This window comes from Micropterus salmoides, unplaced genomic scaffold (genome assembly GCF_014851395.1).
Source record: "Micropterus salmoides isolate LMB-PRFRI ecotype aquatic unplaced genomic scaffold, ASM1485139v1 Ms_hic_scaffold_3, whole genome shotgun sequence".
NCBI lineage: Eukaryota > Metazoa > Chordata > Actinopteri > Centrarchiformes > Centrarchidae > Micropterus > Micropterus salmoides.
Genome location: NW_024042261.1, coordinates 26,018,521 through 26,035,816, shown reverse-complemented (window position 1 = coordinate 26,035,816; position 17,296 = coordinate 26,018,521). Strand labels below are relative to the sequence as shown.

The window sequence follows — 17,296 nt, the reverse complement described above, 5'->3', positions numbered from 1 at the left end:
TTTATTCATTTAGCTGATACTTTTATCCAAAGGGACTTACAATTGCTATCTATGTCAGAGGTCACACGCCTCTGGAGCAACTAGGGGTTAAGTGTCTTGCTCAGGGACACAATGGTGGATGGATCACAGTGGGAATTGAACCCGGGTCTCTCACACCAAAAACTTATCCGTTGCCCCATCAACACCCATTGCACATGCATTCAAATGCTCTGGTTGAAAAAAACAAATCAAAGTAACAAATGTATTTTAGACTAATGACAAGTGCAAATCAGGTCCAAGTGGACAAGCAGGAAACATTTAGAGCAAAGAGTCTTTGGCAGGGGCCAACGCTCATTAAACCTCAGCCCCTGGAACTCGCTTCTGTCCAATCATTTACTCCAAAACCCCTTTGAGATTTTATCTCACTAAATGTTGCTCCAACACATGAATCAACTCATTTCCCCTCCAAATTTGTTGAAACATAGTTAAGACATATTATTTAAAAGCTTAAGATCATGATTTGGGTCTGGTCTACAGACTCTGTCTCTCCTATGAGCTGATCATACAAGAAACCAGCTAAGGATTCTGATGAAAATCAGCAGAATTCAAAAGAGTTTTTCTATGATGTGTCTGTATTTATTTTTTCATTCCAGATTTTACGATCATGTCCAACAACTCAGCACTCTTCTCCTCTGACTGTGCTACTTTCAGCCAAGTGACTGTAAATGTGGCCATCACGTACCTTTTCTTCTTCTTGTTCCCTGTTGCATTACTGCTCAATGGGATAGCAGCGTGGGTGTCTTTGCATCTCCCGTCCACCTCCACCTTCATAGTGTATCTCAAAAACCTGGTGGCTTCTGACCTGCTCCTGACACTGACACTACCAGTGACAGCAGCTAGCATGCTACCTGAAGCGGCAGTCGAGTTAAGGATTTTTGCTTGCCGTTACTCTTATGTAATTTTCTACTGCTGTTTGTACACAAGTATTGCTTTAATGGGTCTTATCAGCCTTGACCGCTTTTTCAAAATTGTTAGACCATGTGGAAAAATGTTAGGACAAAACGTGGTCTTCAGTCTTGTAATGTCCACCTTGGTTTGGATGGGTTTATTTGGCTTTACAGTCATCCCAACTATCATTCTGACTGACCAAACTCCTGTTAATATAACAGGAGATTTCTGTATATCCCTGAAAAGTCTAGCTGGTGTGACGATTCACAAGAATGTGGTTATTTCTATGGAGATTCTTTTCTGGCTTGTCAGCATACTGATTGTGTTTTGCTACATCTGCATCACTCTGAAAGTCATACAGTCCTTCCGAAAATCTGGGAGCAACAACAGCCAAGGAAAGAACAAGACTAAACTACGAGTCTTCTTGATCCTTTTTGTGTTTTTTGTGTGTTTTGTGCCTCTTCACGTTATGCGTGTTCCATTCACACAATACGAAATCTTTGGCATTGAGGGCTGTGCTCAAATGTGGGTGCTTATAGTCCAAAAATTTGTCCTGTGGCTCTCTACAACTAATGTCTGTCTGGACCCTCTTCTTTACATTTACCTGTGTAAGGAGTACAGAGACAAACTGGTTGACATAATGAAAGCTAAAGGGATCTGTGTTGGGTTATACTCAGGTGAAAGAGGGGAGACTTCAGCAAATGTTGGATGAAATGAGAGACTAATAATATGTCCTCAGTCACAAATTGCATTGTTCTTTTGTTTTATGGATTGACAAACATGAATATTTTAGCAAGCAAGACCGCCTTAGAATCTTCCAGTAACTTTTAATCTTTACATTTTATGTTGTACTGCCCTCTAGTGATCTAATGCAGATTAGCATCTATTGAGACTAAGGTCCACTGAGAGAAACAAAGTAGGAACATGATAAAAACCACATGATAAATGTGATGTAAATTTCATTGTAAAACTATGCAAATGTATTATTTGATTCTAAATTAAGTGGGTTCGACCATTTGAACACCAAATTCTGTGTTAAATCTCAGTGGTCATGTCTCAGAGCAGTGTGTCTTTTATTTGTCATTGTGTTTTTTATGGTGATCTTGTTTTGTGTGTTTTACCTTGTAAAGTGTCTTTGAGTACCTTTTAAAATGCTATATAAATAAAATGTATTATAGTGTTGTGTATAGTGTTGTGCGCACACACACACACATGCATACATATATATACACTCTTTCTTGCATGTTTTCACAACTCACCATAACTTAACTAGATTATCTCCATCATTATTACAACTATTCCCTGCACACAGAAAAGAATGGAAACAGGGACTGCCATTTATTTACTACACCAAAGAACAATATGATATCCTACAAAGTATTGGTCTTTTATTTCAAGGGCTAAAATAAATGGTAACATAAATCTCTTCACAACAATTCTCATAAATCCTGTACCCAAACGTAATAACTCGCAAAAGAGCATTGTTTAGTTGCCAAAAAATGATTTATTTTTATTTGAATAATACATTTCTCATTTTCAGTTTTTCATGGCCTCATTAAACAATCTCATTATATTTAATAACTCTCTACATAATAAACTATGTGTGTATGCAACAATCTTTCTCAGTGCCAAGAAATGAAATGAAGAATCTAAATTAAATACCAATGCACCCACTTGGTTAGTAACCACAATACTCTAGACTACAATGGAACAATAATTTTGGTCACTAATACACACATAACACATATTCCAAATATTTCTAATTGATTTGACTGAAATGGAACTGAAATCCACCCCTTTATACAACTTCATTTGTTTAAGCAGACAATCGCCTATGCTCCAGTTTAGCCTGTCAAAACTGAAGTGTATGCAGACCAAACTTTGAATCATTTTTCACTGCTTTCACACAAAATGTATTCACTGACCATTTTCTCCAAAATCCATGAACTCTTTTGTCATTACTTCTCCACCACAAAACACTGTATATTTGCAGCACATTTTTCAAATGCCAACAGTGTCCAAAACTGTAAAAAAAAATAAATAAATAAATAAAATAAAATAAATATACTTTTTTTTTAAAATAAGCATTCAAAACAGAATAATGGCAAATGTCCTTTATTTCTCAGTAACCAGAAGGAAACATGTAGAAAATATTAGCACAATATTTACGTAAATGTTATGTTTCCATCTATGAGCATAAATAACTGTGTGAAGTGTTTTGAAATAGATAAAATGTAGTTTAGAACTGCAAACTAAGTGTAATGTAGGAAATGTGCTTGTATTAGCAGACTTGGTTCATGGGGTTGGTACATAAATTATAAGTTGGTCAATGTGTCTCAAGTAGCAGTGTTAGTCGTTCTCCATTGCTAAGACACACTTAATGAAATGGTCTTCTCTTGCCAATGTGTACTTTTTCATTGGTTTCATACCCTTTTTTAGAGACAGTTCACGCAGATCGCATTGAAAGACCCCAAACTCTACTGAATGAACTGTGCAGAACAAAAGGAAAACATTTATTCACAGTTGCAGGAAATTGCTTGCATCATTATGAATCTCTAATGCACCTGTGTGAAAGTCCTTTGCACAACTCTTTAATCAGCAATCAGTCCTCATCCATCTATAGAAGATGCCACCTCTGTGTTGCTTACTTGCAAGCATGGATCAAAGGGGCCAAAGGCACATAAGGAGAGTAAGAGGGTATGAATGGCTTTGTTTGCCTTTTTGGCACAGGCATATAGCAAATATTATGGGTGAACTGGTCCATATTGATAACTGCATTTTGTTGTCCATTGTGTAATGATTGATTAAAATGATATATTAGTTTTAACACAAGTTGTGTTGTTTGATGAAAATATTTGCTTGTTTTTAATGTTTAGTGAGTGGAAAGCATTTTGCAAACAAAATGTGTTTTCATTTTGGCAGTGACTCTCAGTTTAGGTAATGCAAACTGTATTAAGAGTTTTGAAAAAGGCTTTAGTTTTGACGATTGTATGTTAGCAATCAAAACTAACTGAGGCCACCCTTTGGTCAGATGATGCCACTGCAACAACTGAGCATAATCAGCTCTTCAATTCTTGCAGAAACTGGTGCAATCAATCAGTCAATCAATAAGCAAAGTTAACCACGTAACAAAGAGAAAAGACAACCAAATGACAAGCACAAAAAAAGGAAATGACTTGCCTGCTTACCTTTTTTATCAAAGAATCATCAATTGCTGCTATATACATATAAATAAAATTTAGTTTCTTCTTCCAACAATAAACAATACAGTGATGGTAAGTGGGGAAACAAATTATGTGTATTTAGCCTTCCAAATGATGCTCAGAGCTAAGGTCACACTAATATCAGGAACATTTATTATGCTAATGACTGAGAGGATGATGACTTGCATTAAGAATGCGCGAGAGTTCGGATCGAAGGTTCTTTTCATAAACACTAAGCTTTGCTCAACTCCATCTCAAAAATTAAGACAAGAAATAGCGATGTCTGAGGTTCATGTGGGGGCTAAAGGAATCCGAGACTTCATCTTATCCAATAGATGCTCTGTGTGGTGTATGACATCTGTTTGCTTTTGGCTAAAGACTAGGAAGTTTTTCCTATTTTTGCATATGATTGCCAGTCTTATCACAGCTGAAATGTTGATTTGTTTTCTAGGAAAATCAAAAGTGTGTCTTAAACACCTGCCATACCAGTGCGTTGTCACAGATGTCCATCTTGCAGCTTTGCGTTTGAGAAGAGGAAATCAAGTCATCAACTGTAAGTTATTATCAAAATGTATCTTATATACATCATTAGTTGATAATGTAGTATTTGATCAATGATAGTCTAATCCGTGATAACAAAGATAGCAGCTCAGCTAATCCCTTTAACATCTCCTTCTGAAGAGGTCTCTTAAAACATTAACTATAATGTACTATTATACAACAAAAGCATGGCAAAGCATGTTTTAAGTTAAAATGCACTCAGTGAATGCAAAAAAAATAATGAAGCCAAAAAACAACTTAATCAATCTGAAACAATGTTTTTCACTACCAGCTAAAACATACTATAAAGAAATGTGAGCCTTGTGTTCCGTTAGTAGGGGAAAGAGACTTTCCTACATGAAATATGTTGTTTTTAAATGATAACGTTCATAATAATAAGGTTTCCATGTTTTTAATTAGTTGAAACAGTTACTTCTTCTCGTGTATATGTGTATAAAGAAAAAATGAGCAGTCCTACCAGGGCAAGGAAACCTATATGCTCCCTTTACTTAATTCTAAATCTATACTCAAATGTATTTATACTTACTTATTAATTCACTTTTTTGGTTAGGGTTGGAAAAAAATATGACTAAATGTGTTGGAGAAAACATACATGTATAATGGAAAATATTATACTAAAAAACACATTTATATACACTACTTTGTAGTAAACACCACCATAAATGACATGCTGCTCCTATTTATATGCTTTGCTTAGCGTACAATCCTGACTCGAATAAGTGACGGACGATGGAGGAATGGATGGATCCTCCCCTTGACATTAACCAGGAAAGTGAGTGGAGAACTCAATGTCACCACACTCCCGATCTTAACACTAAGTTAACTCACACAAATTATTTTTTGTTGAATTATTTCTCAGCGACTGTGGGATACTATTAGAATCATGAACTGCTGAACATTGCACATATTCAGAGGGACAATTTGTTTAAAATGCATGATTTATAGCTTACATGACAATGTTTCTTGACAAGTTGAATTGTGGGTCAAATAATGTATTTATAATAACATTGGATTATAATTTATTATTATGTAACGGTTTTATTTTCCTCAGGTGCAGTGATGCCACTGAATCAAACATTGGCCAACGGTTTGGAGTGTGACGGTTTCATCTACTACCCAAATTTAGTCCCAGCTCTCTACTTTTTGATGTTCCCCATAGCTTTGGTGCTGAATGGTGTGGCAGCCTGGGTGTCTCTGCACCTCAAGTCCACCTCCACCTTTGTGGTGTACCTGAAAAATCTAGTAGCTGCTGATGTTATCATGACCTTGATCATCCCAATCAATGCTGCAAGCGACTTGCCCACTGCGTCAAAATTATTATTTGTACTTTCATGCCGTTTTTTCAGTGTCATTTTCTACAGTACACTGTACACATGTATCACCCTGTTGGGGTTAATAAGTCTCGACCGTTTCTTCAAGATCGTGGCACCCCGCATCAAGTTTGGTCAGAATCTGACCTTTAGCAAACTGATATCAGGCTCAGTCTGGGTAATAATGTTTGGAGGCACAGCTTTACCAAATATCATGTTTAGTAACAAATCAGTAGGCAATTTGACCAAGATCACCTCTTGTATGACGCTGAAAGAACCAGCTGGGCTTGAACTCCATCAAAGAACAGTAATATACCTGAATGTTTTGTTCTGGCTTGTCAGCGTGGTCATTGCGGTTTGCTACATTTGCATCACAAACAAGGTTATCCAGTCTTTTAGAAACTCTGGCAGCAATAACAACCAGGGGAAGCAGAAGATCAAACTACGTGTCTTTCTTGTTGTCGTGGTGTTTTTTGTGTCATTCGGACCGTACCACATTGTGAGGATCCCGTACACTTTTCAACAAGTCAACTACGTTCCAACGGGCTGCGCTTACTTAAAGGGCAGGTTTACTAAGGAACTCAGTCTCTGGTTTGCCACCACAAACATCTGCATGAACCCACTCCTCTATGTCTTTCTGTGTAGGGAGTTCAAGGAGAAGCTGGTGTCTATGATGAAAAATGTTTCCCTCTTATGCCGAGTAGCCTCAGCAGGGAAAGCAGAGGGCACAGAGTAGATTCTGAAAGAGGTCATGAAAATGCTATACCACGGCTAGATGTTACTGAAGATTTTGCAGACTGAATGTCAGATTATTGTTTGACTTATACAGCATTATATATTAAGATTTTGCTATTTACTGCAGTTACTTTTTACTTTGTGTTGTGTTCAGTTGTGCTTTGCTGCTTTGTGTCTTGTCAGAGCGTCGCTCCAAATAACTTGAAAACCATTAACAGGAAATACAATAAGGATGGCTGAGATAAACAGGAGACAAGGGGGTGATGTTATAATGCAGTTTTTCCATGTCAACAAAACAGTTTTATAGCAGCTCTGGAAGTTCAAAATCCAAAGACAAATACAGTTCTAGGTGTGGGACTGTAAATGAAGGTGCCATGCAAAGCAAGTTAAGTTAAAGCGAAAGCTGACATTTGCATCGCACACTTCATGTACTGTGTTTGTGGTAACAGTCAAACTGGGTCATGTCTTTAATAGGGTGTTGCACATGTGCAATGTTGCAATGTGTCTATAAGCCAATGTGATCATTTTGTAGCATGCCACTCTGCACTCACCATGGATAGTTAATGCAAATAATAAAAAGATGTGGGCTAAAAGGACCAAGTTTTACTTACATGTTTCTTTTTATCAATAAGGTGTTAAGCTATAAAAGAAACTATAACAATGAATCCGTAAATAAACAGAAAATTATTCTTTAAATTAAATTATTATTCTCAGATATTATTCTCAGATAAAAACTACTTTTATATATATTTATTTTCCATTAAAAGGGGCCCTGATTGTATATTCCAGTTGAGCAAATGAAGTTTCTTCTTTCTTTCCACTATATACTCAATAAAGGGTTTGCTAAGATTGTGACTGAAACAGAAAATATGACTGCTGGTAAATACTGTACTGCATACAAATGGAATGAGCACCAAAACATATGATGTTGCATTCTCTTCTTTTATTTGAGCATTTAAAAAAAGGTTGTATTTATGTATTTGCAATCCTACTTGTAAATGCTTTTCTTAAGCGTGAATATGTATAATATGTATCTGTGAATTGTCTGTGCATCAGCCTATGTTTGAACTGTATTATTTTTTGTACAGTCTCTCCTGCAAAAGAGATCCCGATCTTTATGAGACTACCTGTCTAAATAAAAATTAATAATAAAATAAAATGTGGTAATCTGGGGTTAACTGCCATTCTGATTATTTATTAAGACCTATAGTCTTTGTGGGTACTTACAGTAAAAGAGATTCTGATTAAACAAGAATGCGTTATTGTAACATACATTGAAAGTTCACTTGGGAACCTGTAGTAAACATGTACATGTCCCAGCTACTTTTCTTTCCCATTGGTCACATTTCCTGGCCCAAAACCAAGTGAAATCACACAGGAAATGTTGTTCTCAGAATGCACTATTTTTATCAAAACAGCACAAAAGGGAATAAAACTCCAAGCAAAGGCAAAACTTAATCAGATATAAGTGGAAGGGAATGTTTAATCACTTACTTGTAGTTTCTTGGGTTAGACAATAGTTACAGATGATGTTAGTTATCATAAGCAGACTCGCGGAGTACATGTGGTCTTAACCACATGCATGTCACTGCTTGCATTTATGATAAATGAATTGAAGGGAACCAGAAAAACACTCTGAGAAGATAGAGGCGCATTACATTTCTCTCTCACTATAGCGTTTGTTTAATTCGTCTCTTTGATTGGTGCTTTTAATCATGAGTCTCATGATGAGAAAAGACAGACACATAGGAGGTGGGGTACATAAGCTGCAGGGTGGAAGGAGGAGTAGAGGAGTGCAGGAGGTCGCTAGATGTGGGTTGAGAAATGAGTCCATGCCTTTGGTGTTTGCCTGTCAACAGTTACTGAGACTGACGCAAGCTAGCGGAGGCAGGAGGACTGGCACGGAGCAGAACAAGCCTCTCTGCAGACAATTGGGACAGGAAGCAAGGAAGGAAGGGTCTTTCACCCAGAGGAAGACTGGCAAACTCATTGGGATTGTGACAAGACAGCCACACAGTAGCTCCAGAGACCACCCATTGTAAGAGCATCAAACACACACACACACACACAAAGAGAGAGAGAGAGAGATATAAGACAGAGCCTGAAAGTCTTTAGGTCAGAAGTGGTATTCTTTGATTGAAGAACTAAAAGTAACACTAAGAGGTTTTCAATGTTGGATTTTCTATCATTGCATTTGGTAAGAAGAAGAAAGGGGAATTGGATCTCACTTCTTCCTTTTTTTTTTTTTTGAAATACTGACGTTTTTCATTTCTTTACTCATTATTCTTCATGAGCCCTGCAGTCACAGACAATAAGGACATTAAGAAGGTAAAACTCAATTATTGGCTTTACAAGTACATCTTCTAGATAAAATACCAGTCCAAGCCGGGCAAGATAGAATGTGTGTAACAATAGCTTTAACAGACCTAATCAACATAAGTATCACACTTAAACAGACAAATCTTTGAGAATATTGTGTATATGGTTGCCATAGCACTTGCTCTTGGCACCGATGTTATTCTAAGCTGTTAAGGTCTTCACTGTAAAGACAGCACACAAGGCAGATATTCTGTCAGACAGGAGGAGAATTCAGAATGAACACATGCAATATCTAGGCTAGTTGTTGGATGCAACGGTCTAGGTTTCTTTTTAACATTGGAATGGAGACATATTAAGTGGGAGGTCTGGGGATTTTGCGTGTTAAACATTTAATTTTCTAGTGATTTTTATCTGTACCAATTTCTGCATATATTTATGGTGAAAATGTCTTTTTGTTAGGGGAAATACAAAATTCAGGCAGCAGGTGACAATTCAAAATATAAAAGTACAATGGAATTTAATGCAGTAAGGCTCTCATTCATTCTGTATGTATAGTGTATTCTCCCGTAGATCAACTTTTCTCATTTAATATGATCCCTGCTGAGTCAACAGTATGTACAATGTAGGCATAATTCAGTCTTCCTTCTTCTTTTGTATATTTTGTTTGGGGAAGTTACCTCTTTAAACATGCATGTAGCACCTGTTCAAACATAAGTTAATTAATTTATAAACCACTGGACTTTAATAACTCCTGTATTCCAGAACCTTTTCTGCTCTTTCTCCACTTTGAAAAATCTATTGACACAACTCAAGTCAGTCGGTGCCTTATTTATTATTATTAATTCTTTTTAATTTTTTTTTAGATTTGTGTCTGTGAGTTTTGTCCATTGTCTGCTTGTTTCTGTGTTTTATTGAGAAATGGTCTGTGTCGGGTGGTTGTCGCATGCTTGTTTTGGTTTTGATCTGCATGTTTACCTGTTTTGTTCGTGTGCTTTTCTGTTCCCAGTCAGTGTCTCATGTTTGTTTCTTTCTGTTGTCCTGTTTCCTGTTTTAGTTTTTAAATGTCTGCACCTGTTTCCAGGGTTAGGGTTAGAGTTAGGGTTCTGTCTAGTTTTTTCTGTTCTAGTTCATTCTGATTACCCCAATGTGTTACACCTGATGTGTCCCGCATTGCCAGTTTGACCTCATTGGACCGTCTTGTATATGCTTTCTGTCATTTGAGTTCTGTGCATCGTCAAGTTTTTTTTGTAGTTATATTGTCTCACTTGCCTGCCATTCTGGAAAATAGTTGGTTTGGATTAGGTTTTCTTTGCTTGTTGGTAGGGCTGCAACAATCAATCGACGTAATCGACAACGACTATAAAATGTTGACACGTTGTTCCAAAGATGCCGTTTAAGGGAGCGATAGCCATCTTCGAATAAGAACATTTGTGGTTGTTAATTTCTAACTGCAATGTACTACATGGAATGCTAGGTTCCACTGTATGCCAAGACTACTCACGAAGAAGAAGGATTCATGCGAGATGTGGAAAGCAATGGAGAAAAAGGGTAACAGCCATAGACTGTATATAATGGTGCGTTCCATTTACTTCGGAAGTCGGAGGTCGGAGCTGGGAATGACGTCACACCCGAGCTGACGGCGTTCCAGTTAACAAGTCGGAAAACCTCGCATGGATAGCCGTTGTTTACAACTAGCCAGGTTAGCTATTGATACGCTGGTTAATTTTTAAAAAACGCATTGTGTGGTATTTACTTATACTAAACACTGTAGCAACACTAACACATACAGCTGTTGGACAGCACTTTGTCTATGAACATTTCTATGAGACACAAGTACACAGAAGTGCTAATAAACAGTATAAACTAGAGCTTTCACTAACTGTTGATACCCCGACAGCCATCTGGGACCACGAAGTCGGAGTAGTGCGATTCTCCCGACTTGTCAGACAGAATCCCGACTTAAGGGGCGTTCCCTTTGAAATTTTGACCTTTGAACTCGGAAATTCCGACTTCCCATGTCAAATTGAACGCACCATAAGAAGTGGATGTAGTCAGCGTGACGTCACCCGTTGATTTGTGGACTGCCGTTTTGAAGCCTCAAGTTTGGCTGTTGGCTTATAGTCTATTTTCTTCTAAATGGGACCATAATTTATTAAATGAACATCATGTTGTATTGAAGAAGACATGAAACAACTGAAACCATAAACTCATTAGGAAAGTGTTTACTGAGGTAATAAACCAGGTGAAAAGTAGGGTCATTTTACCATTATTCCTAAGGAACCGGATTTCTTTTTGCAACCAGAAGAGTCGCCCCCTGCTGGCCGTTCAATAGAATGCAGGTTTAAGGGACTTCTGCATTGGAATTACGTCTCAGACCGTGAGCTTCCCGCTTGGTAACAGCAGAACGTTTTTTGTTTTTACAAGTTTAGTACTCTATTTAATCACTAATTACACTTTTGAGCAGTTTTGAGATGAGAAATCAACTGTGTAGAACTTGAATATTGGCAGTTTTACGAAAGTTGATGGCGAATCAAAAAATTAGCTTGCACTTTTTCGGAGTTGAGAAGCTCCATAAACGCCAACAAGGTTAGCGGTGCCTGCCGGCCGGCCAATCAGATCACGCCCAGGGCCGGCACGCCCACAGAGCCCTCTGATCTCAGACCACTGCAGCAGCAACAACAACAACAACAGAGCAGCAGCGACAGAGGAAAGGCCACAACTGTAAGATAGTTTCAATGTTCATACCGCTGCTACTCTGTCATTACAATCTGAGTAATGGTTTAAGGTAAATCAAGAAACAGCTGGCTCGTGATGTAGCCTACAGAACATTCTCCACTAAGTTATAGCCTAAAACTTATAAGCACTTAATAAAAATAAACAAGAGAAGTAGCAAGAAAAGGGACTTCCGCTTTATTATTCTAAATAAACATTACATTGTCAGTGTAAAGTTGTGGTTATAGTTCTTGCTTTTAATTTGCTTTTATTTTATATAGTTCCATAGCAAAAATATTTGTTAAACAGTTAAAAGTTTTAAAGTTAGTTTAAACCAGTGAATTATAGAAGTAGCCTACACTGTCTTGTCTTCTTCCCTGGTTTCCCCCTGGCGTAGATACTAGTGTTCATTCTGAATAGTAAACCTCATTCACTTAATGATAATGTTAGCTAGATAGGCTGTGTGTTGGAGATCAGTAATTCACTTGAAAGATATTTAATTAGTTAAATGGTTCAATAAGGGTTAGGGTGAGACAAAAATAATCGTGACTAGTCGACTAATCAAATAAATAATTAACACATTTGTTAACTACGAAAATAATCATTAGTTGCAGCCCTACTTTTTGGACTGCCTTGTTTTACTGGACTGCTTCCCTTTTGCATTTGGACAACAGTAAGCTGTCCATTTTGTGTTTGTTTATTAAGAGAACTGATCCAACCGAGTTTTATGTCTTGCGTTGGGCCCAAATCTTGTTTTTCAGCCATTGAATCCTGACATCTATCTCACATCCGCATTCTCTGACATCTCAAGAATAAAGTTATAATATTTAGGCACTGTACTGAATGAGAAGTGTGTCCTGCTCTTCATCGGAGGTGGAAAACTGAAACTAACTGAAAAACGCATAAATCTCAGCCCAAATCCACATAAATGTTAACTTTGCCATCTGATAAATTGCAGCTAACAGACATTTCAGTGGGAAGAACACAGAACAGAGCAAAGGTGTCTCTAAGTGAGAGTGATGCAGGGACAGCAACACAGAGCTTCCGGTCAGAGTAAAGACGTCACAGTACAGTCCAAACTATATACTCAAGTCTAACTAACTGTAGACTGCCAGGAAATACTAAAAAATTCACATATGACTCGTAGCAACCTGTTCTATTATGACTTTATACACCTTTTAATCTCATATTCTGACTAAATTCTTAACAGAGAGCCCTCTGATCTCAGACCACTGCAGCAGCAACAACAACAACAACAGAGCAGCAGCGACAGAGGAAAGGCCACAACTGTAAGATAGTTTCAATGTTCATACCGCTGCTACTCTGTCATTACAATCTGAGTAATGGTTTAAGGTAAATCAAGAAACAGCTGGCTCGTGATGTAGCCTACAGAACATTCTCCACTAAGTTATAGCCTAAAACTTATAAGCACTTAATAAAAATAAACAAGAGAAGTAGCAAGAAAAGGGACTTCCGCTTTATTATTCTAAATAAACATTACATTGTCAGTGTAAAGTTGTGGTTATAGTTCTTGCTTTTAATTTGCTTTTATTTTATATAGTTCCATAGCAAAAATATTTGTTAAACAGTTAAAAGTTTTAAAGTTAGTTTAAACCAGTGAATTATAGAAGTAGCCTACACTGTCTTGTCTTCTTCCCTGGTTTCCCCCTGGCGTAGATACTAGTGTTCATTCTGAATAGTAAACCTCATTCACTTAATGATAATGTTAGCTAGATAGGCTGTGTGTTGGAGATCAGTAATTCACTTGAAAGATATTTAATTAGTTAAATGGTTCAATAAGGGTTAGGGTGAGACAAAAATAATCGTGACTAGTCGACTAATCAAATAAATAATTAACACATTTGTTAACTACGAAAATAATCATTAGTTGCAGCCCTACTTTTTGGACTGCCTTGTTTTACTGGACTGCTTCCCTTTTGCATTTGGACAACAGTAAGCTGTCCATTTTGTGTTTGTTTATTAAGAGAACTGATCCAACCGAGTTTTATGTCTTGCGTTGGGCCCAAATCTTGTTTTTCAGCCATTGAATCCTGACATCTATCTCACATCTGCATTCTCTGACATCTCAAGAATAAAGTTATAATATTTAGGCACTGTACTGAATGAGAAGTGTGTCCTGCTCTTCATCGGAGGTGGAAAACTGAAACTAACTGAAAAACGCATAAATCTCAACCCAAATCCACATAAATGTTAACTTTGCCATCTGATAAATTGCAGCTAACAGACGTTTCAGTGGGAAGAACACAGAACAGAGCAAAGGTGTCTCTAAGTGAGAGTGATGCAGGGACAGCAACACAGAGCTTCCGGTCAGAGTAAAGACGTCACAGTACAGTCCAAACTATATACTCAAGTCTAACTAACTGTAGACTGCCAGGAAATACTAAATCACATATGACTCGTAGCAACCTGTTCTATTATGACTTTATACACCTTTTAATCTCATATTCTGACTAAATTCTTAAAATCTTAGATTACTATTATACTTTTCCAACAATGGCCCTAATACTACAATTTGCAACTTTCGGTTTTTGCTATTCTCCCTAATTTGACTGTTAACCGTTTGTGTACCATTTTTTTGAGTTGTATACAGTGGTTATATATATATGTATAAATTATTATTGCTTAGGACAATTCAGTAGTTGCTGGATTTGGGTAGGTACATGTCCCATCCCTAACCAATTCTACACCCGTGGTTACACGCCTTCATCACTGTATATTAAGTGCATCTCGGTATTCTGAACTAAATTGGCATAACTGAGTGACCCCTTAAATGTGGTAAAATTTTATGCTCCTGAAAGTGGCTGGTAGTTGTTTAATTCAGACAGAAAGAAACTGTAATATTTAGACATAAGTCTTAAAACTAGTTATGAAAGGAGTAGTTAAAAATAACAAGAATCATACAGAGTAAGCCTGCTACAGTTATTTTGGGAGATTTCCAGAAGACTCTGCAAACAGTAGATAAATTCTTTGCATGTTTCAACATTTCTTTATAACTTCACTGTGTATATTGGCCTTTATCTGCATTATGAATCAGTCTTAGTCTTATTTTATCATCTCTCCTCTCTCACCCCTTTCCGAAGGTCCACCAAAGATAAGAAGATGAACAACACCCTGTCAAACACTTCCATCAAGTGTGTTCGGGACACCAGTGTGACAGCTGTGGTTTTCCCCTGTCTATACAGCCTCCTCTTCATAGTTGCCCTGATAATGAATTCCCTGGCTGCATGGATCTTCTTCAGCATCCCCAGCACCTCAACATTTGTGGTTTTTCTAAAAAATGTGGTAAGACATGAGTGGCGTTTGCTGTGTACATTTTGGTGTCAGAACAACAACAAAAAAATAAATACTTCATTAACAGGTGGTGGCAGACTTGCTGATGACCCTGACCATCCCTCTGAGAGTTTTAAGTGACGCAGGTGTGGGTTCCTGGCAACTACGTGCCTTTCACTGCCGATACTCTGCGGTTCTCTTCTACATCACCATGTACATCAGCATCCTCTTGCTGGGCCTCATCAGCCTGGATCGCTACCTAAAGATAGTCAGGCCATTTGGGAAGTGTCCCCTGCAGCGGGTTCGTGTTGGTCAGGTGCTGAGTGCTGCTGTCTGGGTGGTAATGTTATCTTTAGCATTACCCAACGTTATTCTAAGTGACCAGCCACCACGGGTCTATGGAGGCAAACTGAAGTGCTCCTCCATGAAGAGCAAAGCCGGCCTGCTCTGGCATGAAGGATTCAACTACTTCTGTCAGGTAGCTATTAAAAAAGCCACAGTTTGACATTTTGGGAAATACGCTTATTCGCTTTTGTGCTGAGAGTTTGAAGGGCAGATCAATACCACTCTCGCGACTGTACAGTCAATCAACACATTACATCAGGTTTGTTTACATATAAAAACTAAAAAGCTAAAAAACACACAACATGCTTTTGTGTCAGGGATTATGTGTCAGACTATTTCCTGGCCAGGAACAGTAACAAAACCACAACTTGAGTTTTGTACGGATTAAACGAGATACAGCATAACATTTTATTTAGTGAGCTTAAGAGGTGCTGCCATCTGGATTTTGTTATTGGACGGAGACAGGCTAACCATTTACCCGCTGTTTCCACTCTAACCGTAAGCTAGCAGTAGCTTCATATTTACTGTACTGACATGAGAGTGGTCTCAATCTTCTCATCTAACTCTCTGCAAGAAAGCGACAACAACTGACCATTGTTGTGAGAAATGTAGCCAGAAGCCACTTCCTTGCTCAATGCTATGCTTATGTGTCCCTTCAGGTGGTTTTCTGGGGCACACTGGCCTTGATGGTGGTTTGCTACACATTCATCAGCAAGAAGGTTTATGAGTCATACAAAGCCTCAAAGAGCGGCTCTAAAGCAGCGAGTCGCAGAACCAAGGCAAAAGTGTTTGTAGTGGTGGGGGTGTTTTTCATCTGCTTTGCCCCCTTTCACTTTGCTCGCGTTCCCTACACCCTAACCCAAACACGTAGCATGATGAGTCACTGCCAGGCACAGAACGCACTCTACATTGCCAAGGAAACCACCCTGTGGCTGTCAGCCACTAATGTGTGTCTGGACCCGCTTATCTATGTGTTTCTGTGTAAGGTGTTCAGGAAAAGACTTACAGCCACACTCTGCTGTAAGCATTTCCACAAGGGTGCCATGGAGTCTCCCACAGCAACATCAACTCAGCTGGAGATGACACAGATCACCCAAAGTAACAGACTAGTCATATAATGGGATGCCACAGTAACACACAGGACAATGTACATGTGCACACATGAATAACTTTAACTCTCAAGGTGGGATGAGACATGGCCTAAAAGAACGTGTTGTTTTACTTTTAAATACCATTTTATCTTGATGACTCTGTAAAATGAATGTAATGCAAAATATTTTAATGGACAATGTTCTGAAACAGAAAAAGTGTCTGGAGGTGGCCATGAAGTTTTTTAACATTTTTAACCGCCCTGTGTCTGCTAAGTCATCCAACACATTTCCTTAATTGTGCTTACTGTCATTTTCTACTTCCTTCTTTCTAATCTCGTTCACACTGCACTTTCCCTTCACAAAACTTTGGCTAAACATCTTGACAGCACATATTCTCCAATTATTACACCACGTACACACACACACACACACACACACACACACACACACACACACACACACACACACACCGTATGTGCAATATAAATAGCAATAATAATAAAATTTAGATTTTTCACAATACAATTGCATGGTGTTCAACTTTTATGCTGGAAATATTAATATGAACATGAACATTTTTATTGGGTCAACTTAGTTAAGGGGGAAGGACATGAGTCTAAAACGTGTTGAAATGGAATTTGTCATTAAATCTAAGAAAAAGATAGATTACATTATGCATTCACATACACAGCACGCTGCTGTGCAACAACGGTAGCCAATAAAAATTGAGGACAATACCAGTTCCAGTAAACCCAGTTCCTCCACCACACTAGTTCTGACACAGATCAAATGATTCATACTG

At 38.0% G+C, this 17,296-nt stretch overlaps 3 protein-coding genes across 5 annotated transcripts; all 3 read left to right on the top strand.

Moving 5' to 3' along the window:
• The first annotated feature begins 638 nt into the window (after positions 1–638).
• LOC119882255 (P2Y purinoceptor 14-like) lies at positions 639–1,919 on the top strand. The gene has a single exon (XM_038692244.1). The coding sequence runs from the start codon at positions 644–646 to the stop codon at positions 1,637–1,639; it is 996 nt and encodes a 331-aa protein (XP_038548172.1). The 5' UTR covers positions 639–643; the 3' UTR covers positions 1,640–1,919.
• A 1,516-nt stretch (positions 1,920–3,435) lies between these two features.
• Positions 3,436–7,332, top strand: LOC119883602 (P2Y purinoceptor 13-like). Its single transcript, XM_038694344.1, has 4 exons — positions 3,436–3,624; positions 4,582–4,683; positions 5,389–5,463; positions 5,743–7,332. The coding sequence occupies exons 3-4, from the start codon at positions 5,421–5,423 to the stop codon at positions 6,735–6,737; spliced, it is 1,038 nt and encodes a 345-aa protein (XP_038550272.1). The 5' UTR covers positions 3,436–3,624; positions 4,582–4,683; positions 5,389–5,420; the 3' UTR covers positions 6,738–7,332.
• Positions 7,333–8,420: 1,088 nt separating this feature from the next.
• Positions 8,421–17,019, top strand: LOC119882865 (P2Y purinoceptor 13-like). 3 transcript variants are annotated; one of them, XM_038693172.1, is made up of 4 exons: positions 8,421–8,774; positions 14,869–15,070; positions 15,147–15,536; positions 16,063–17,019. In XM_038693172.1, the coding sequence occupies exons 1-4, from the start codon at positions 8,452–8,454 to the stop codon at positions 16,519–16,521; spliced, it is 1,374 nt and encodes a 457-aa protein (XP_038549100.1). In that variant the 5' UTR covers positions 8,421–8,451; the 3' UTR covers positions 16,522–17,019. The 3 variants fall into 3 exon arrangements, with proteins under 3 accessions (XP_038549100.1, XP_038549101.1, XP_038549102.1); XM_038693173.1 differs by lacking the exon at positions 8,421–8,774 and adding an exon at positions 8,850–9,064; XM_038693174.1 differs by lacking the exon at positions 8,421–8,774 and adding an exon at positions 12,845–13,056.
• Positions 17,020–17,296: the final 277 nt, after the last annotated feature.

Coding starts and splice junctions, on each gene's coding strand:
- LOC119883602 (XM_038694344.1), top strand. CDS start 5,421: ATGGAGGAATGGATGGATCCTCCCCTTGACATTAACCAGGAAA. Junction 5,464..5,742: donor CCTTGACATTAACCAGGAAA/GTGAGTGGAGAA, acceptor TATTTTCCTCAG/GTGCAGTGATGCCACTGAAT.
- LOC119882255 (XM_038692244.1), top strand. CDS start 644: ATGTCCAACAACTCAGCACTCTTCTCCTCTGACTGTGCTACTTTCAGC.
- LOC119882865 (XM_038693172.1), top strand. CDS start 8,452: ATGAGTCTCATGATGAGAAAAGACAGACACATAGGAGGTGGGGTACAT. Junction 8,775..14,868: donor AGCTCCAGAGACCACCCATT/GTAAGAGCATCA, acceptor CCCTTTCCGAAG/GTCCACCAAAGATAAGAAGA. Junction 15,537..16,062: donor GATTCAACTACTTCTGTCAG/GTAGCTATTAAA, acceptor GTGTCCCTTCAG/GTGGTTTTCTGGGGCACACT.